The sequence below is a fragment of the Equus quagga genome, chromosome 7 (assembly GCF_021613505.1).
Source record: "Equus quagga isolate Etosha38 chromosome 7, UCLA_HA_Equagga_1.0, whole genome shotgun sequence".
NCBI classification, from domain to species: domain Eukaryota; kingdom Metazoa; phylum Chordata; class Mammalia; order Perissodactyla; family Equidae; genus Equus; species Equus quagga.
The window spans coordinates 80,144,951-80,166,681 of record NC_060273.1 but is presented as its reverse complement, the minus strand read 5'-3'; the positions used below and the strand labels follow the sequence as shown (position 1 = coordinate 80,166,681).

Here is a 21,731-nt window from a genome sequence, read left to right as displayed (position 1 = left end):
AGTCTACCCTGATGGCCAACTGAAGAATTCAAAGATAAATAAGATGAGACTTCCTCATTTCCGGCCTACAATCACCTCTGGGATTAATAAATTCTTTAAATCTTAAAAATAGGATTCTAGCATATAAGAGAGCTGGAAAAGTCTTTAGAGGTCATTCAATGTTCCACGTTTTCCCCACTCCCTCATTTTACAGATGAAGAAACTGAGTCCCTGTGGTAGGAAATTGCTTACCCAAGGTAAGCTTACAACAAATTCATGGCCAAAGCCCAGGGCTCCTACTACCTGGAGCAGAGGCCTTTCCTTAACATTCTAAATTCCTGTTAAAGAAACTGTATGATTGTTAGAGAATCGGAGCACCAGCGAACCCCAAGTTTGCACACAAAAAGCTCACTACCTTCCCCTCTGCTTCCTAGAAAGTAAAGAATATTTTTATAGAGTACCAACTAAATGCCAGGTGCCACGGGAACACAGAAGAATAAGATCCACTCATCATAGACAGGAGGTGAATAGAGAGTCACACTTAAGGCTCAAGGTGCGTGGGGGGACTACCTTGGGTCTAACACTAACCCTGTTCTGACCCCACAGCCAGTGGCATGGAAATCAGCCCTGCTTTTTCACTTTTAAGAAGCGAAAGTTAAACATTAGATTCTTGACTGGGAAAAATAGGACACAGAGAAAAGACCACTGAGGCACATGCAATGCGCTTTTCCCAAGTGACTCAAGTCTGGACACCTCTTTTCCCCAAGGAGAGAAGCCCACAAGCAAGCAAAGGAGAACTGGCTGGTCTGAGAGGCAGAGCTTTAGTCCACTAAGGACGTTTTACATTTGCAACATTCACACCCATCCTCCTACAAAAATGAAACAGAAACAAAGACATACAAAATAGGAGCCCAAATTTCTCATTAGATTTGACATATCTAAAATCACTCTGTCAAATTGCTGTAAAAATTTCTAAATACTTCCATTTCTGTACTTATCTTGTCATAGAAAGATGACACTTTGCAGACCAACACCAAACCTGGCCCATACTTTCGATGTACTGCCCTAAAAAGGCCTGGGACTTCTTGACCCCTGGAACTCCTGTGGTGGGGGATGTCTGAACTCCCTTTCTCAACCAAATCAGGGCCAGAGTGCTGGGAAGTGATCTGGATGTGGATGGTCACAGGGCAATGAGTCAGGGCTGTGACTTCCTGTTTGTACCTTCCTCTGCCTCTAGCCTGCCTTCCCCAGCCCTGGGAAAGAGCTTCACCAGCAGAGGAAGATTTCTATCCCTCCACCATAGTCCCTAACCCTACCTAATGGTGTCTTGGGTCCCTACTAGGGGCCACAAGTTCTTTCATTAACTTGTTCATTCGTTCATTTGCTCATTCATCCAGTAATCTTCTTACGCACTAAGAATACAAAGTGAATCTAAAGACAGATTCCTACCTAAGGAGTGATGTCCTAGCAACGACATGGTGTCTGAAAGAAAGGCATCAATTTTTTCAAGTATAGCCCTTGGTGGACCAAAGGTTGATTCTCACAGATACAAGTCTACAAGAGTTAACAAACTAGAGATCTAACCCTCAAATACAAAATTATAGACCTACTAGGAACGAAGGAAATTTACCAGAACTTACTTGGTTAGAATGTGGTAGAAAGGACTGTTGCAGAGATGGCCTCAGAAGCGTTTCTGCTCCATGGTCCCAAGATTCCATGAGTTTACAGTCACCAAAGGAGGAGGTAGGAATGGTGCACTCACTTACTTGGGTAAATGAGTAGGAGGAGGCCCCCAGTAGAGCCCCTCCATAATTATTAACACCTTGGGGAGGAAGGCAGGGCAAGGAGTGGGTTCTCAGTGACAGATGCAGACACTGTGCTCTGAGGGATAGGTGACTTACCTTCAAGGTCGGGAACCGCACCTGCTCCAGGCTACAAGATTCTGAGAAATGAGCCCTCAAGCAGGAAGAGACAAAAGTCTGAAATACAGAAGAAAGAAACCTCGAGAGTAGGGAAAGGCTTCAGCCCCTCTGTCAGCCTGGGAGGGAGGAAGGGCAGGCGGGGCGGGGCAGAGTTGGGCGGGGCCTTCCTTGAAGCTTTGGGCTGAGTCCCTCCTTCCTGGTCCCCCATTGGGTCACTGGCTCCTGCAGCCCTGCCACTAAGGGACAAATGAGAAGAGCTGTTGATTTTTCCCCCTTGGCCATTCAGAATTTCCCCACGTTAATACTGAGAAAGACCCTGCCTTCCTCTCACTTCTTATCTGGACTTGGCCCTGAGCTGGACCCCATCTCCTGTGGGTGGGCAGGGTCATGGGGGACCTGTTTATGCTAAGGGTGGCTGTGGGCATATGCTATGCTACCTTCAGTGCCTCTGCCTGGTAAGTCCTTTCTGCCACCCCTCACTCTCTGTCAAGGAAGCTCCCGTTATCTCATCCCCATTCACCATTGCCTCACTTTTTCTCTTTTTGGTAGGTCAGTGAACAATTTCCTGATAACAGGTCCCAAGGTAGGATGGTCTCTGGCTCCTGTTTTTAATCCATCTGGGTCCTAAGGGAATTCTTTTGGGAAAGGAAAAGAGGGAAGGGGAGACGTTGCCAGAAGTCGCCCACCCAAAGGAACTCATGATTGTTCTTTAATGGACAGCTAACCCATTTGAGTCCTGCCTGCTCCCCCAACCCCTGACACCCTGACCTAAGCCGGGCCTGAAGCTCATAGCCCTTTTCCCTTTGCCAGGCCTATCTGACCTACACTACCAGTGTGGCCCTGGGTGCCCAGAGCGGCATCGAGGAATGCAAGTTCCAATTTGCTTGGGAACGCTGGAACTGCCCCGAAAATGCTCTCCAGCTGTCCACTCACAACAGGCTGAGAAGTGGTAAGTTTGTGCATCTGTATAAGGGGGTATTGTGCATGGAGGTGGGCTTGAGTATAGGTGTATGTATGACATATGTGTGACATATGTGTGCACAGTGAAATGAAAAAGCTATCAGTGATCTGCTGACTTGTCACTTCCTTGCTGTGTGACGTTGAGTGAGTTACTTCCCCTCTCTCAACCCCAGTTTCGTCATTTGGGACAATAAGCCCAGCTCTCTTTAGCTCACCAGGAGTATTGTAATGGTTGAATGAGATGAATACTAAGGTAAGTCTATACATATGTAAAAATTACTCTATTTTTGGGCGGCCAGCCCGGTGGCACAGCGGTTAAGTGTACACATTCTGCTTCAGTGGCTCGGAGTTCGTCAGTTTAGATCCCGGGTACAGACATGGCACCACTTGCCAAGCCATGCTGTGGTAGGAGTCCCACATATAAAGTAGAGGAAGATGGGCATGGATGTTAGCTCAGGGCCAGTCTTCCTCAGCAAAAAGGAAGATTGGCAGCAGATGTTAGCTCAGGGCTAATCTTCCTCAAGAAAAAAAATTATTTTTTTAATGCATCCCTGTATTCATGTGTTTGTACACACTTATCTTGCACTGATTTACAAGAAATAAAGATGGGGAAAGGGCTCTGTGTTTGCAGTCTCTGAAGGAGTTTCTCATCTGCCCAACTGGCATAGAACCCCAACAGAGAAGCTGAGAGATCACAGTGTGCTGTGCCTCAGGTGGGGGCGTGTGTGTGTGTGTTTGTGTGCGTGCAGCTGTTTGTCTGTAGTAGTTTGCATAAAAGTCATTTATGTAGAAACAATTAAGTTCCCTGAGAAGAGTTGGGGGTAAGGAAGTAAAGAAGATGGGGACACAAAGAAATACTTCCCAGGGGTATACAGATAGAATGAGTAGTGTGTGGAAATGAAATGGGACGGTGTTTATAAGCAGTTTAGTAAGTCACAAGCTCTGTAATTGGTAGCCATGATCATTATGATTATTACATGTCTCCAGCTTCATGTCAGAAAGAAAAGGTGCTTCTCACTTTCATAAGCCAGCCTGATGGCCCTTAGTCCTCACTGGCCAAGGACCAGAAGCAGTGGCTAATGGACAGAGGCCTAGGCTGGACTTCAAGAGAGCAGGGTCCTTGTCCCAACACCACAACTGGTGAGGAGAGTGGCCTTGGTCTTATCACTCTATCGCTGGGTTTTACCTTCCCAATCTGTAGCATGTGGCGCTCATTCCTGCCTGGATGAACTAAATATGAAGTGAGGAGACATGCACTGTTCTCTCAAGTAGAAGAGCGTCCTTTTAAACCCAAAAGGGATAGGGGACAAGGAAGAGAAGAGGCATTGCTTTTCCAAAGCCTCTGCTTTGGGTCATCAGGGACCAAGTTTCCAGTCCCTTCTTTCTCTCCAAAGCCACCAGGGAGACTTCCTTCATTCATGCTATCAGCTCTGCTGGAGTCATGTACACCATCACCAAGAACTGTAGCATGGGTGACTTTGAAAACTGTGGCTGTGATGAGTCAAAAAATGGAAAAACAGGTAAGTTGGGCTGTCTGCTGAGGGGAAGAAGTGAGGGGTGCAGAACTGAGTGCAGGCTAAACTCTTCCAGAGAAAGGCCAAGGGACACGGCTGCAGCTCCCTCAAAGCCCTAGACTGCAGCAGCAGCTTCCTTGGTGGGAGCTCCTGGGCCTAGACTTTCTCGATGGTGGAGCCTGGGCCGTGATTCCAGGATTAGCTAGTAGCACCAAGCTCTAAACTAACAAGGCATCCAGAATGACGAGGCCATAGAGAGTTTAAAGTTTGTACTTCAGGCTTAGAGTAGCTTGTCCATAATCCAGAGCTACTCAATTATTTGCAGACAACCTAAGAGACTTACTCAGATTTGTCACTAATGAGAGAAGAGGAGGCTCTAACAAGACTATTGTAGGATAATGGTGCAGAATTCCAGAATGTTTGAGCTGTGATGAACCTTTGAGGTCATCTAGGGCAGCCCCAGTGCAACTACTTTTACTGTGGGTATAGAAACTAATTGCCTAAAGCTGGAGAGTGCTTGAAGAGTGGGCATTTGGCTTTGGGAGCAGGACTCCCCCCATCCACCTGGAGCACCTCGATTTCCCTGTCTCACCTTCAGCTATAGCTTCACATGTTTCTGGGACTTTGGGGGTGGTTTGGCTGTGTCAGCCAAGATGACCATGACTCTTCTCCAGCAAGGAGCTATATGCAGAACTTTTTCTTTCTGTGTAGGAGGCCATGGCTGGATCTGGGGGGGCTGCAGTGACAATGTGGAATTTGGGGAAAGGATCTCCAAACTCTTTGTGGACAGCCTGGAGAAGGGAAAGGATGCCAGAGCCCTGATGAATCTTCACAACAACAGGGCGGGCAGGCTGGTAGGTATAGGAGTCAGACAGTGAGCCGTCCGGCTCAGTATTGGCAACAGCCTCACATCTGTACAGCCCTTCACAACTTACCAAGAGCTGTCTTATACCTATGTTTCATCCTCACACCCCCCAGCAGTACTGCAATAGCTACCCCCATTCCTTGGATAACAAAGCCAGTTAAGGCCAAGCCAAGTGGCTTGGCCAAGGCAATACGACTAATAATCATCAGAGTTAGGCAAAGAACTCGGATCTTCTAGTCTAGTCCTCTTATCACTAAACCTTATGTTCTGGTTTCTTCCACAGGCAGGTTTCTGAAAATATAGAACCAAGGCCTTGCTTCCAAGACTTAAATTTTTAACCATTTCAACTGCATGCTCTAGGAAACTAACAGGGGTTTGTCATCCAACCTGTTCTCTAGAGGGTCTATTCTGCCCCAGGACTTCTGGTGGGGTAGCAATCCCTAGAGTGTTCTGAACTCCAATCTGGAAGCAAGTTGGATTTAGAGCTACAGCATAGAAATTTCCCTTTCAATCTATACCTAGATGTCCTGGTCGCCCAGGGCAAGGGGAAAGGTTTTCAAGACAATTACAATCACAGGTAATCACCTTGAGGGTAGGGGTGCAGACTCCAGGAGCTTCCTTCCCTCTGGGAGAGGGCCCAGAAGACAAATCCAAACCCCCAGAAATACTGTAGCCCCAAGCTTTAAGACAATAACAGTGCCAGGGCTGGCCCGGTGGCGCAGCAGTTAAGTGCGCACGTCCTGCTTTGGTGGCCCGGATTCGCAGGTTCGGATCCCGGGTGCGGACATGGCACCGCTTGGCACGCCATGCTGTGGTAGGCGTCCCACATAGAAAGTAGAGGAAGATGGGCACAGGATGTTAGCTCAGGGCCAGTCTTCCTCAGCAAAAAAGAGGAGGATTGGCAGTAGTTAGCTCAAGGCTAATCTTCCTCAAACAAACAAACAAAAAAGACAATAACAGTGCCAATGATCATATTTTCCTTTTTAATTTACAAAGTACTTTCTTGATTATTCTTATTCTAATTGGGCAGAGAGAGAAACAAGCTCAACAACTGATGAAGCTGGGTCTGGAGCCTAGATTTCCCGACTCCAGTAACCTCCCCAATACTTGCCTGGCTTTCCACGAGAATCACTCAGGGGAGCTTTAAAATCACCAATACCAAGGCCTTTAAAGCCCTGGACATTCTAATTGAGAAGATGTGAGGTAGGGCCCGGGAACAAATACTATTCACTGGCCTCCCTGGTAATTCTGATGCTCCTCCAAAGTCAAGAAGCACGGCTCTAAAGTATCCCACTTATAGTCTTCCCTACTCACAGCCATTCTCTCTTTTGCTCCCTCTCTCTCTCTCTCTCTCTGAAGGCAGTGAGAGCCACCATGAAAAGGACCTGCAAATGTCACGGCATCTCGGGGAGCTGCAGCATCCAGACATGCTGGCTGCAGCTGGCTGACTTCCGGGAGATGGGAGACTACCTAAAGGCCAAGTATGACCGGGCGCTGAAAATTGAGATGGATAAACGGCAGCTAAGGGCTGGGAACAGCGCCGAGGGCCACTGGGCACCCACTGAGGCCTTCCTCCCCAGTGCAGAGGCTGAACTGATCTTTTTAGAGGAATCGCCAGATTACTGTACCCACAATTCTAGCCTGGGCATCTATGGCACAGAGGGTCGGGAGTGTCTGCAGAATAGCCACAACACATCCAGGTGGGAGCAACACAGCTGTGGGCGCTTGTGCACCGAATGTGGCCTGCAGGTGGAAGAGAGGAAGACTGAAGCTATCAGCAGCTGTAACTGCAAATTCCAGTGGTGCTGCACAGTGAAGTGTGACCAGTGTAGGCATGTGGTGAACAAGTACTACTGTACACGCTCCCCAGGCAGTGCTGTGTCCTGGGGCAAGGGCAGCGCCAGATAACACCCCACACAAACTCACTTGCTCAGTTGCATGACAATGGAGGGGGACACAGCTTCTCTTTCCGAGAGAGTAGATTGGAAAATCACAATGTTGGTCTGTAGTCCTCTTGATATGTGCTATATACATGGGGAAACAGAGGCCCAAGATTCTACAGCATATTCTTGACAGAGCTGAAATTGGAACCTGGGTCTCCTAACTTGGGCAGATCCCGTTTCATCTTTCCTACAAGTTTCATCCTGGTCTTTGTGCCTGTACTTTTGCAGCTTGCTAAAGGGGGAGTTTGGTTTGGGGTCCACATCCAGAAGGACCCTCAAAGTACTTGTCCCTGTAAGTTTCAGACCACGTCCAACCCAGCTGTGCTGAGAATCAGAAGGAATGGAAAAAATCAAAGAGTTCTGTCCAGACTCATGAAGGAGCAACCTTCTCCTACTCTGGCTAGCTCCGGAAAGACCACCTGCAAGTTCATGCAGATCAGTAGGGCAGAGACACATACCTGCCTAATGGAAAGTTTTCAGGGTGTTGGGTTTTTCACTTGAGTATGCACTTTGGAAAAGTTCTCCCCACCAACCTTGGGGAAACCAGGACCTAACATAACCTGAGGACTCTTCCAGCTCAGAAGCCATCTCTGGAGCTAGGGAGAAGGAACGGTCACAGTAAGTGGACAGGTGACTACAACTTACCCAAACAAGGACCCCCAAGAGGGATTTTCCCCCAAAGAGCTGGAAAATGACTCTGTTTTATTTTCCCAGATTGGGAACTCAACTTGATTTTGCAATAAATACTTCTAGAATATATATCCAGCTGAGACCTTTTATTTCTGTCTTTGGAAAGCTTGGGATCAGAAAGGGAATGGGAAACCCTGCTTCTATATCCCAATTATGCACAAGGCTAAGGGAGAAACTGGAAATATCCAACTCCCTTGAGATCATTGTTTGACAGTTAATAAAATTAAGACCCAGGAACTGGCCAATAGGAAACCAATTCAGACTCCTAGATTTAGAAGGTGTTATTTTAATGTAACTTGAGGAACAAGGAAGCCCTTTGAACTTGAACCTTATTCAAAGAGTGTTTACTCTCTTAACTTGGGCTTCCTGGGGTGTCTGTACTCGGAGGACCTGGGCCCCAGGGCAAGAGACTAGGAAAGTTGTGGATTCTACCTTCCTCATTTGCATTTCTACATCTTCCATTGGTAATCTTTGGGAGAGGAGTAGTTTCCCATAAAGAGAGCCCTGGGGGCTCAATCACTGGTCTCCTAAATCTGAGCATCTCAGCCTTGGGAGTCTCCTCTCTCCGCAAAGGCCAAGTACCCTGCAGGGAGGAGGTATTTCAGCTATGTTAAATAAACAAGTAAAATGAATGATCACCAAGAGTGGTGAAACACTCTCCATTTAATATTTTAAATTATAAAACAATTTAAATGTTCACTAGTAGGGCAACTAGTTAAATCGTGACCCCACAATGAAATATTAGCCATCAAAATAATATTCCAGACAAATATTTAGTAACATGAAAAACATGCATGATACAATTAAGTGAATAAAGTTAGTTGCAAAACAGCATGTTCAGGGGCTGGCCCCGTGGCCGAGTGGTTAAGTTCGCGCGCTTCGCTGCAGGCGGCCCAGTGTTTCGTTAGTTCGAATCCTGGGCGTGGACATGGCACTGCTCATCAGACCACGCTGAGGCAGCGTCCCACATGCCACAACTAGAAGGACCCACAACGAAGAATACACAACTATGTACCGGGGGGCTTTGGGGAGAAAAAGGAAAAAAATAAAATCTTAAAAAAAACCCAAAAAAACAGCATGTTCAACATGAACCCAATTTTGTTTTAAAAAATATGAAAATATTTGCTATTATGTAATATCAAAATAGAGTGGTTTGTTTTCCTTATAGTGTTTTTATGTATTTTTACATTTGTCTACAATAAATTTTTTGTCATAAAAATAATAACTTAATAGTAAGTTATTTTTTAAAATGTCGACAGGAAATAACCAATCCTTTTTTTTTTTTTTTGAGTGAAAAGGAAGGTGGAATGTTCGTTAAGTAAGTTGGCATCTCAAAAGAAACCATAAGCAGGTGCCTTGAAAGTCCACTCTGGTCTCTATTATTTCTGGTGCATTTAAAACTGTCACAGATGCCAGAGACCAGAGACAAGGAGATATCCATAAAAATGCAGTCTACGTCAAGGAAATGGGAGATTTTCTTTACCTGTCTCCTTCTAAGGAAGGTAAAAAAAAAACACACTACAGTTAGTGACAGAGAAAGGAAGAGTGTGTGTGTGTGTGTGTGTGTGTGTGTGGCTGTGTGGTGGTGGTGGTGGTGGAAGGGAGAATGGAAGAGACACTATCTAAGCACAAAAATTGTGGTGAAGAAATAGGAAACCAAAAGAAAAGATTATTTCCCTGGGGCTCAGGGATAAAAGCACATAAAATTATCTGGTCTTGAGGTTAAACCCTCAATAAACATAGATGCTAAAGTATCATGAAACCTGAGTTGGTGACACTGTGCTAGGAAAAAGAAAAAACTAGATTTTCTCCCTTCATTCCTAACCGAATCTCCATCCAAAGAACCCAGGTACCCGATGCTTTGATATTTTCCCCAGGACCTTGCTGACATTCCCAAATAATCTTAGGTGAGATTTTCAGAAATAAAACCATCCTCGCCGCCCTGTTCAAACAGTCATTCAAAGAGAACATGCCTTGTGTTTTCTTTGGGTTTATATCTGAGGTTTTCACTAATGAAACGTGGAGCAATTGGGAATTCCGTGAAAGTTTACCTATTTCCCCAAAAAGATCATGGTCCCACTCCTTCCGAACCTCTTCCACCCTCATTCATCTTACCCTCACGGCAATCAGTCACATCAACCAATCTTCCCACATGGACCCAGCACCAGAAACGAAAGGAATTCAGGTTTCTCTACATCCATCACCTTCCTGTCAGGGATTCATTCCAAGGCATTACAGTGTCATTCAGATTCATTAGTTACAACCCTACACCCCTTCCCTTTTGGCTTATCCTTAACAAGTGGGCTATCATTAAGGTGACAGAACAGTAAAACCCTCATGTTCAGTAGGTTCAGGGACCAAGACAGGCAGATTGGCCACAGTCTAATGGTGGGTGGATCTTGAAAACCTGCGGAAAAAGGAATCAGCTCAATGAGGGAAATCTGTCCCTGAGTCTGTTCCCACAGTTCAGTGAATCCACGCACTGCTGCACATGGCTGGGAGAAGAGACGCCTGTATTTTCTCAGCCTAGATTAAAAAGGAAAATATCCTTATGCTTGCCACACCTCTGCAAAGCTTTTTCTCCACCTCTTCCTTCTCCTCCTCCTTCCCAGCTGACCTTAGCCATGGGTAGAATTAGGGACTCCTGAGAAAACCCTGAGGCCTGTTCCTAGAGTCTCCTATGGTCCCCTGCCATTCTCCTCAGCGCTGGATGGTAGGTGATCATAAAAGTGAGGGTAGAAAGGAAGGAACTGAACACCTACGAAGCATCAGGTGCTTAATATATATTATCTCCTTCAATCCTCAAACCAATCCAATTTGGGGCCGGCCCTGTGGCACAGCGGTTAAGTGCGTACGTTCCACTTCTCGGCAGTCTGGGGTTTGCTGGTTCGGATCCTGAGTGCGGACATGGCACCACTTGGCACGCCATGCTGTGGTAGGCGTCCCAGATGGAAAGTAGAGGAAGATGGGCACAGGATGTCAGCTCAGGGCCAGTCTTCCTCAGCAAAAAGAGGAGGATTGGCAGTAGTTAGCTGAGGGCCAATCTTCCTCAAAAAAAAAAACGAAGAACAATCCAATTAAAGAGTTACAATTATTCCCCCCTTACTACCAAGGAAACAGTGGTTCAGAGAAGTTAAGCACCCAACCTAAAGTTAAACACAAGGACGTGGGTTTGAATTCAGGCCTGCTACCACAAAAATCCATACTCTTTCTTTACACCCCTTACACACTGGAAGCCCAGGGACCTCTGGTGACATTCTTAACGTCCTGACAGCTTTGTAGAATGACTACCATTCATATGTAGTGAAAGGTGTCCTCTTCCTCCCTCTTCTGCAAGTAGAAGACTCACATTTCTCAGGCCTTCTCCAGAATGAAGAGATCTAACTTTTGACTTGCAAAGGACTTCCTTAGAATGATAAAGCAGATAGCCTGGCTCCTGCTGACTTGGGAGGGCGGAATCCTGGTTCTCTAGGGGATACTCAAAGAAAAAGGCTACCCACTATGGTCTATACTAAAGGTCAAAGTTTCAAAAGGAATGTTGAAGGAGGGGTGTTTACTTTAGAGGATAGAGGAAGGAAAAACAGGATCCAGAGAAAGACAGACAAATTTCCAGCCCCAGGTCACAAACTACTCATAATCATTGATCACAAAAGACAGTGACCCGGGGCCCAGATAAAAATGTTTGGGTTGGGGGAAAATAAAATGTATGCAAGGACGAGAGCACAGTCTTCTAGGACAGGTTACAGACCTTTGGGTAGGACTAGAGCTCTAAATCACCTAATCCTGCTGCATTCCCTACCACAGGAGGAAAGCTGGGTTTAGAGGAAGAAAGTATCCCCCTCAGTATCACCAAGTGAGATAGCTGAAGAGATAACACTAGACTCCAGGGCCCTGAACACTCTCCATGGCTGGTGCTCTGCCCATCCGGTCAGACTGCCCTTTTCATCAGGAAAGAGACATATGATGACCAACGGAAGCATTGAGGAAATTAGGCCAGAGTTCCGGGAAGCGTCAGACTGTACTTGGTCAGTGAGGGAATAGGGAGGCTACAGGTGAGGGAAGTGGGGATATGGGTAGGGGGTGGGTGGGATGTGTGTAAGGGAAAGGCCTGGTGGTGCACCAGGCACCCAAATCCACTCCCACGTTGCTCTGAGATTCTCAGGGAGCTGTGCAGACCTATGGTGGGATTTGGTGATCTTGAGAAGGACTCTTGTCATTTCTTCAGGAACTTCTCGCAGTCTATAAGAGATCCCTTGATTCAACCACCTTCTTCTTAATAGAAGCGCTCCTAATCCCAGGCTGAAGGAAGAGGAGCTTGTTGTACACTGTGTTTTGAAGGGAGGGGGAAGCCAGTCCTTCTCTACCTGGGATAAAGTACTTATTAGGACCTGTGCTGCATGTCTAATCTGAATCAGCACTACTATATTTTAAGCCTACCAAATCTTCTAGGACCTCTCACTGTGGATTCAGGCCTTCAAACACTCCTTTTCTTCAAGCTAAATAACCCTAATTACTCCAGTTTTTCACTAGTTCTCTCGCATACTCTTTCCTACACTGTCTTCAAATGCACCAACTTTGGGTTTCAGTGAGGAGTTAGGTGGAGTTGAGCCAGATACCCTTCTCAAGCCTCAACCGCCATTACCCCTTTGCCCTCAGATATCTGAAGACTCTACCTCTTCTTGGCTGTCACAGAGCTTTGATTGCCCCATCAGGCCCCACTTGCACTTGCGATGGTGCAGGGGCAAGAACATTAAACTGGGTAGGGGACAATCAGGACACACTTCCTTCCCTGCTCTCAAGCATGGAGAACTTACCTACTCTAAAACTCCAGCTCTATTTCTCTGATGATGACTCCTAAGTCCCCATCCGTGCAAGCTCTAGGCACCACAACTCTAATGTTTCACTGGTCATTTCTACCCAGGTAGCAGAATTGGTTTTCTCTTATGACTTCTCTGTTTCCATCAGTGGTCTAATGAAACTTTGAATGACTGAGGCTCACTCCTGAATCAACCCTGACTCCTCCCTCTGCTCAACTTTTCATATTTAGTCATCTTTCTTTGGTTTAGCCTCCAAATCCATCCCGCTCCTCCATTATCTTTGCCTCCACTCTGGACTAATACTGTTGTACCTTGTACCTGAATTTTGCACTAACTCAATAACTGCTATTTTGCCTCTCAATTCTCCACCTAATACACTGTTAACCGCATTTATCTTACAATATGCCACATTCAATTCATCATCACCTGATTAGAAAAAGAAAACTTGCAACATTCCAGAGAATAAAATCTCAGTTCTTTGGCCTGACATTTCAAGTCTCCTAAACTTGGCACTATCCTACTGTCAACATTAAAAAACTTTTCTATGAGTATGTTCTCATAAAAATTCAAACAATATAGAAGTAAATAGGCACAAAAGTGAATAGTCACCTTCTTCCCCTAGCCCACCGCCCTTCCCAGAGGTAACTGCTCCCAACTTGCTTCTCCATTTTATCCCTTGCCTCCTCAGCTCCAGCTAGACTAAGTTATGATGGTTCCTTGCATACACCATTCTCACACAACTTCTGTACCCCAGTTGAGACCATTTCCCTCCCCGAAATTTCTTTGCCCTACCTACTGCTTCTCCAGCTCCAAACACTCCCTCCTTAAAGTCTATCTGCTCCTTGAAATTGCCTGCCTTTTATTTGATAGAATCTAAACATCACTACCTATGATATCTAAGCATTATGTATTTTTTTATGTCTCAACAAATCTCCTCCTTGAGGGTAGGACCATGTTGCCCCGTCTGAGTGCCTCTGCAAACCTCTCAAAACATTCTGCATGCAGTGGGTGATTAGTGTTCTCCCAACATTAAGCCAATTTTGCCCACAGGTGGTGTAAGTGTACAGGTAATAGAATCTCAAAGCTGGAGGAAACCTTAGAAATCATCTCCTACAATCCTCTTACCTTGCAGGAGAGGCAAAGCAATTTGTCCGAGGTCATTTGGCTAGTTAAAGGTCTAGTTGAAGATAGAGCTCAGATCTCCTAATTTCAAGTTCAAGCAACCCCTAGGTCCTCTGCTCTGGGGGCTCCATACCACTCTCAAGACCAACTAGCTGGGCAGTAACTCAGCCAGGTAACTGATGGGGTGGGGCTTGCATGTGCAATGTGATATTAAAAAGTAAATAGACGGGAGGAGAAGAACATACGAGGTTCTCAAACACACCAATACCACTTATACCCAAAGCAAAGGAAAAGGTCAGCCCATTCCTTCTGCTACACTACCGTTCCACTGCCATGTATCCCTTCTCTCCTTGGTATTCACCTAAACTCAGCTTTACCTGAATAAAAATGTTGTAGGGCACAAAGTCAGAGTCACTGTGGACTTCTGGCATCTTTGGAGACTCAATGCTCTTTCTATTTCTTCATGGTTTATGCCTGTTATCCCAAATATAATTGTAGTTGTGCCTCCTTTCACTCTGATAAGTGTCCTAGTTTAATGATAATTATGTGGCCCCCTATTTATAGCCCACTTCATCCATTCATTCATTCATTTAATAAATATTTATTGAGTACCTACTCTGTTATAGGCATAGGACTAATGTGAGGGATACAGAAGTTCATGACATAGACAAGATCTCCGCTCTCATGGAGCTGGCATTCTAGTGGGGAGCACATACAATGAATGACTAAAAAACAATTACAGATTGAGATAAGTTTCATGAAGGAAATAAGTGGTGTTTTTATAAAAAGGCTGCAACAGCTTTAGAAAAAGTGGTCAAAGATGGCTCTCTGTGAAGCTGACATTTAAACTGATACCCAAAGGATGAACAAGAACCAGTTATAAGAGCTAGAAAGCATATTCCAGAGACAAGCATTAATAAGCAATAAAGGCCAAAGCAGAAAAGAGGTTGATCAAAGTCTGATGTGACAGGAGCATGGTTTGCATGTGGTGGCATGAGATGAACTTAGAAAAGTAAACAGGGGCCAGATCCAACGGGCCACAGTAAAAAGTCTGAATTTTGTTCCAGAGATATGGGAAGCCATTGAAAGATTTTAAGCAGGGCAGTGATGGATCCTATTTACTTTGTAAGGAAACCATACTGCCTGCTACTTGGAAAATGGACTTGAGAGAGGCAAGCATGGAAGCTTGAAGACAAGGAAGCAAGAGCTGATGATGGCTTGGACTAAGGAAGGGAAAGAGAGAATGGAGAGAAGAGGGAAGATTAGCAGTATATATAAAGGAGGTAGAACCAATAAATTTGCTGATGGATTGGATGTGGTAGGTGAGAGAAGGGGAGGCATCTAGGATGATTTCCAGTCTTCTAGCTTGAGTAACTGAGTGGGAGCTGGTGCCATTTATGGACAGAGGCAAAATGACAGAGACCACATTAGAGCTAATGGGGAGAGGGGAATCAAGAGTTCCATTTTAAGCATGTTAACTTTGAAATTGTTCTGAAACATTCAAGTGGAGATATCAAGTAGGCAATTGGCTATTAAGTCTGGGAAAGCTGGCTAAATAAATTAGAGAAAAAATTTGAGATGAAGGTGCAAATATAGGAGTCACCAATATACAGAGAGTTTCTAAAGCCATGAGGGTAAATGAGATTTCCTAAAGAACAGAAAGTGAATGGAAGAGGGCAAGGTCCAAGTCCAAAGAAACATCGCACCTCTCCCATCGACGTCCACAAGTGCCCAATAAGGAAGCTGAGCAACTGATCCTCTTTTTGATTCTGGAAATAGGTAGGTACAGACTTGCTGGCAGGTAGGGAAATAGATGAGTTAACCTTTGTGGAGGGCCTCCACTGATCTATTCATTCAATAGAGATATTGATATAGATAGATATATATAGATATATATCAATAGAATGAATGCCTTCTATGGGTCAGGGACTATGTGAGGTGTCTGCAGAGGACAGAAAGACGAAGGGACATAGTTCCTCCCAATCAAAAAGGAAAACACACCAGTGCCCATAATAATGTGGTATGGTAAACCTTCTAATGGAGGTGTGTACAGGGGCAGTGGGAACACAGGGATGAAAGCAACCACTGTCTGCCTGGCCCAGAACTGAAGCAATGCTCATTCAAGCAGTGAGAGGAACCAAATGTTTCAAGGGTGCACTGAAGCAAGAACGGCTTTTCCACCTCTCTAGTTGTTTGCTTGTTTCTGTTTTATTTTAAAACAAATCTTGTGCTTCCTAGAATAAAGGTAAAATCATGACAGGTTGGTGGGGGTGAAAAGGAGGCTTTGGTTCTCTGACCATTGACAACAGAGAACAGCCCTTTCCAATGAGCCTTAATCAGGTGTGGGGTGGGGGTGGGGGTTAGAGGAAAAAGTGGAAGAGAGTGGTTTATTGCTGTTCACAAAAAAAGCAATAAAATACTTTGCCCTGAGCTGCATAAGGGTCATAATCGGTATGATAAGCTATCCTTTAACATGAGGAGGAAATTGAAGTTTCATTTCCTTGCTTTTGTGGCACCCCTTGAATTGGGTTGATGACACCATTCAGTCAGTCAGCATGAGGCCTGCCTTACCAATTTTGTTTTGCAAAACAAAGCCAGTCACGGTCAAACTCAGTTGGTCAATTCCATAGATTAACACGAGAGGCCCCAGGAAAGCAAAACAGCTGGGACAGCTCTGGCTGGGAAACGATGGGTTAATCCTAGGCCAGCTTGGCAGGGAGCTTCATAAGACCTTTCAGGTCCCTGGCACCCTCCCACTCCTCACCTCTCCAAGAGATTCCCACGCTCACCAGTGTCCCGGGGTTGACTCTAAATAATCTCCAGAGTTTGAAGGACAGGGCTGGGCTGAGGGTATGGATGCATTTCCCCATTGTGTCATACAATCCTTCTTCTCAGGCTGACTTCTTTTAGACCCAGGCTGGGTAGTACGGTGTGATAGAAAAAATCTGACCAGAATCTATATGAGCACAAACTGGGAAGAATTCTTTAAAATTTGAGAGTAATATAAAATTTCTCTCAAATCCTGGGCTCCAGTAGGTGTACCCACACAACACAACCTAAAGAAAACAGTGCAGATGAAAATATTGTAGAAGCTCTACTGAACAGCCAGACATTTTCGTTGCCCCTAGGACTAAGATATTAGAAAAGAACTGTTGATTTTCTTAGAGGATAATCTAACCCGTTCTGATTTCTCTCCATTTCCAGAAGTTGCTGAAAAACTGAGGTCACTATAGATCACGATCTGAAGCTTTTCAAAGATCCCATTTAGCTGAGATAATTCCATTTTTCTCTCTTTCTGAATTCTGATGTTTCTGGTGAAAAAAAAACAATTCCGCCAGTGACACATAAGGACTCAAAAAGCCAAGAACATCTGCACATTGCCTGAATAATATTGGGGTTCATGTTCCCAAAAGAGATTAAGGTAATATTTAATTTTAGTTCCCTGAAGGTTGTCTTATATTTTTCCAAAAGGATTTATTCCTGCAATCTTCTGTGACTATCAACACAATTTAATTTTCAGGAAATCAAGGGAGGCAATTTAGTGTTGTGGGAAAAGTGCTGCTGACTTTGCCACAGATTTTACTGTAATGCCAAGCAAATCACTTTCTGAGCGTCAAAATCTTTATTAAAGAAGGGGATTGGATTAGATTGCACTAGATATTCACAAAATTTTTTCAAATTCTAAAGTTCTATTCTCAGCCTCTATCCTGACAGTTCTGGCCTTCATATGATGTCCCATGCCAATTGCCATGCAGAATAAATTAGAACTACTGGTTTCTAGAAACTTATGGCCTGTAAAATAGCAATAGTCAGATGTCCTTCACACACTGGTGAGTGTGGGAAGCTCTTGGAGAAGTGCAGAGTGGGAGGGTGCCAAGGACCTGAAAGGTCTTATGAAGCTCCCTGCATGGAGAACGAGAGGGAATTCGGAGGCACTTTCTGAGTGATGAAGGAAGAGATTTCATGTTAGGTACATGTTAGGTACTTTTATGTATATTATCACAGTTAATCCTCACAACTGCTTTGTGAGGTAGGTACTATCATTATCCTCAGTTTATAGATGAGGAAACAGAAATTAAGCAACTTTTCCCATGGTCCCAGAGTTAGGAAGTCATGGAGTTATGATACAAAACTGGTTTGCTGTTTCCAAACGCCAGATGCTAAACCATTTCACCATACTTCCTGGCAAAGGAGTATATTATTGTGTCAGAGAAGACAGAAATTAAGCATGAGTAGTTCACAGGCACAAGAGACAAACGTGTATTAGAGCAAAATTACAGGAAATTGTCTCCAAGGCTAGGAATTATATAAGCATAAAAGAGTGGGAGAGTCCTCCAGTGTCTGTTTTGTGGGGGAGTGGGAGTAAAGGAAGAGACTGGCTTTAGCAAATGCACAGAGTTAGGAAGGAGCAAAGTGAGCGAAGAGGCCACTCCAGCTAGAGCAGCGTCCATGAAATCAGGTTCTGGGGAGAAAGGGTTGGAAAGATAAGAACTGACCAGTCTGTGGGAGCCCTGAATGCCAGACTAACAAATATATAATATTTTTTCACCATATTAGGCATACACGAGATACTCAGTAAGTATTTGTTGATTGTCACAAATTAGAGAGAATTAATTTCAAGCCTAGCTACCAAATGTAAGTAGGAAACTGTTTTCGATATGGGCAGTATCTGTTCAACTTGAGTCCCCTGACCAACTAGAACAGGAAGAAAGCATGTTAGCACATTGTTTTTAACTCCTTCACTTTGTGATATGCTTCATAATTTCAAAATCTTTTTTTTTTTTCAGTTCTATCGAGATACAATCACATATCAAAATCTTTATAGTTAGCTTATGTGGAGGTCAGGAATACCATACTCACTGATAAAGATAAAGGGAAATGATCAAGATGACGGCAAGAGAGAAGATGAAGAGATTTTAAAAATAATAGAACTGTAAAGAACAAAAGTATTGTAGGATGCAAGAGCATGGAATCCAGTGAAAAGTCCAGCTCTGATGACTTAGGAGAGCCCAGGGTCAGGCCTCAGAGCCAGGTAAGCACTGAAGAGCCAAAAGAGGGCAGGTGGAGGCACCTAGACCTATAGGAAGGTAGACAAAGGGTCTGGCTTCCTACACACAATAGTGTGTTCAAGTTGGGACCTACCATATTAGCAACAGAAAGAGGAATGTAACAGTGTGATCTCACCAATGGGATAACCCCCTAACAATATTACATTTTTTACTTAATTTAGTATATCGTTTCTCACCATAAAGATCACAATGGTTTCAAATACTACATTCTCTCAAACCATTCCTGAGAGGCATGAAAGAACTCATAACGGTTTGCCATTTATGTGTTGAACCTGTATCTCTAAGAGATGCAAACAAGTTAAACTAGACTAGAACTTTGTGGTCCTGTTAGATACAGTATTTTATTTTAATTGAACTGTGGAAGTAAAGACTGAAGCTTTAAAGTCTAAAAATTTTCGTCTGGGATGTTTAGTCTGTAGCCAGTCATCTGACAGTCAGAAGTTTGGCATGACTAATTCTTCACAGTCCATTTGCTAAATGACACATTATAAAAGCAAGCACACTGAAAAGGATGTGCTTGTTTCCAAAGCTTCAACCTCATTGTAGACTGATTGTTTTATATTGGTGCTTGTCTAACCATTTTATGGTGCAAAAGGCTCTAACCACACATATACGTTAAAGACTCCTTGAAATGTTCTCACATTGGCAAGGATCAGAAACACTAGATAAAGTCCAGAGAGGTTGTCATGCTGGCCTCAACATAAAGGCCACCCAGAAGGATCAGGATTTTACTATCCTGATTAAGATAAGATTTATTAACCCCTGAAATGCTTATTCTTATAAAATAGCTTAACCTTCTCTATCCCACAGTTAGAAAACTTGTGCTGAAAAGTAAGCAGATCCTAGTAGAACGGTTGAGAATGCTAATTAAGTAAGCTCAGCAGAGCTGCTTCAAAATAAAAAAAACTGAACATGAGAGAGATGCAAACTCTGATGACAGGAAATTTAAAGATGGATCCAGAAACAGTAGCTTAGGTTGACACACTGTTGATAGTTTGTTTTTCAAGGCCTTTGTCTATTTCGTCTTATTCGTCAAATTTATTGCCATAAAGTTGTTCATAATGTTCCCTTATCAGCCTTTTAATATCTGCCAAGTCTGTAGCGACTTGACAACATTGGGTGAATAAGCAGAATTGGTTTGAGAAAGAAAAAAAGGAGAAAAACTTTGAGGCTTCTTTGATAGACCATATGAAGCCATAACGTTTGCAAAGAGCATTCCCCCCACCTCAGCCAAGAAATGCAGGTGAGGCAAGTGGGGGGAAAAAAAGGAATTTTTTTATGGTTCTAGTGATGGGGCTGTTGGTCAGATTAGCTGTCCATTTGTCTGCAAGCTGCTTTCTCCTCCCATTCGGTGCTCCCTGCCATCACAGTGCAGCTGCTGGCCAGGAAGCCTGAGGAAGGGGCTCCCTCTGGAGCTGATGGCAGTGGCACTTTGGAAAGTGCGGCAGGGGGTGGGCTATAAAAAACAATTTGGTCTGGGAACAAAAGGCATCAATCACAGCAGTGTCATCAACCCTTGATTTGAATGGGGGGAGAGAACTTTCTGGGTCACCTTGGAAGCAGGAAAGGAACAACCAACATCATTTTATTTAGTTCTCCTCTCTTTCCTATGGACTAAAAGGTCTGGTTTAATAGGAAAAGCTATGCATGACTGTTCCACAAAGATCTTTTCCTTTGGTGAGGTGGCAGAAAGCTATCTTATTTGCAACCTCTATCTGAAATTGCCAGAAATCACGGCACTCTATCTTTAGAAGTAAACTTCTGTGTTAAAGGCTCTCATAAACCTGGGAGTTTCTGAGATTTAATTAACTTTTGGAAAACAATTATGGATCATAAATGAAAGGTGTAAAGTTTCTATAGGGAAGGTTATTAGTGAGGGGACTAACGAAAATAACCCAAGAAAAGCACCTGAAGTCACAGAAATAGCAAACAAAGAAGAGAAGAATTGGGCCACCTCTGATTCAAAAATCAAAGCTTTATCTAAATAGTTTCCACAAAGAGTTAACTGCATAAAAGAAGTGGCAGTATTTCTGAGCTGGGAAAGTATTTCCTCAGAAGTATCTGTGATCCTTTCAAATCAAGCTAACCTGTGGCACCTTAAACCAGGGCAGAAAAACTGTTGCCCTGGGCTCTCTGCTTCCAGCATTATTCTACTCTTCAAAACCCCCCAAACAGAAGCTGAGGTAGGGAAGTCGGGGTTAGCAATGTACCATACTTCTTGGCTAAGTATAAGAAGATGCAAAGAGGCCTGGGAAGAGGGAGCCTTCAAGATGCCATCCCAGACCTAAACTTCTAAGGAGTAAAGGAAAAGCTAAACTTCTCTTTAGTTCCAAGTCATAAGAAAGCTGCATCCTTGCTTGCCTTCTTCTTTGGTCTCTTTGAGTCCTGGAGAAAGAACTAAATGAAGTGATATATCTCAAGCAATAAGAATAGCACACTATCATTCAGTGTGAGAAAAATGCATTAAATCACGCATTTAACGACCACAAATTTGCTTGCAGTATGTTGGTCCCACCTAACAGGATATGTCAGAAGGCAGTCTTCTCCCCTTTTTAGTTACCTAGAAAGTAAACAAGGAGGCAGTCTTCTCATTTTCCTATTCACCCTATGCTATACTTTCCATTTCTGGCCCATGAAATAATGATCTCAAATGTGTCCAAAATTAAAGAATCCTACAGCTAACTATATTATTTTCCCTATGTGTGTATTTTTGTCTATTTCATCTCCAAAATATATTTAAAATTGTCTGTTTTCTCTAATTTTTTTCCCTCCATTTTTATTTAGTTCTTTATTTTTTAAAGATTGGCACCTGCGCTAACATCTGTCGCCGCCTTCTTCTTCCCTTCCCCC

The 21,731-nt window shown here is 44.0% G+C and overlaps 1 protein-coding gene across 1 annotated transcript; it reads left to right on the top strand.

Moving 5' to 3' along the window:
* The first annotated feature begins 2,288 nt into the window (after positions 1-2,288).
* On the top strand, positions 2,289-7,549 carry WNT8A (Wnt family member 8A). Its single transcript, XM_046668566.1, has 6 exons — positions 2,289-2,356; positions 2,451-2,484; positions 2,712-2,850; positions 4,256-4,381; positions 5,087-5,229; positions 6,600-7,549. Exons 1-6 carry the CDS (start codon positions 2,289-2,291, stop codon positions 7,146-7,148), a joined length of 1,059 nt encoding a protein of 352 aa, XP_046524522.1. The 3' UTR covers positions 7,149-7,549.
* The last annotated feature ends 14,182 nt before the right edge of the window (positions 7,550-21,731 follow it).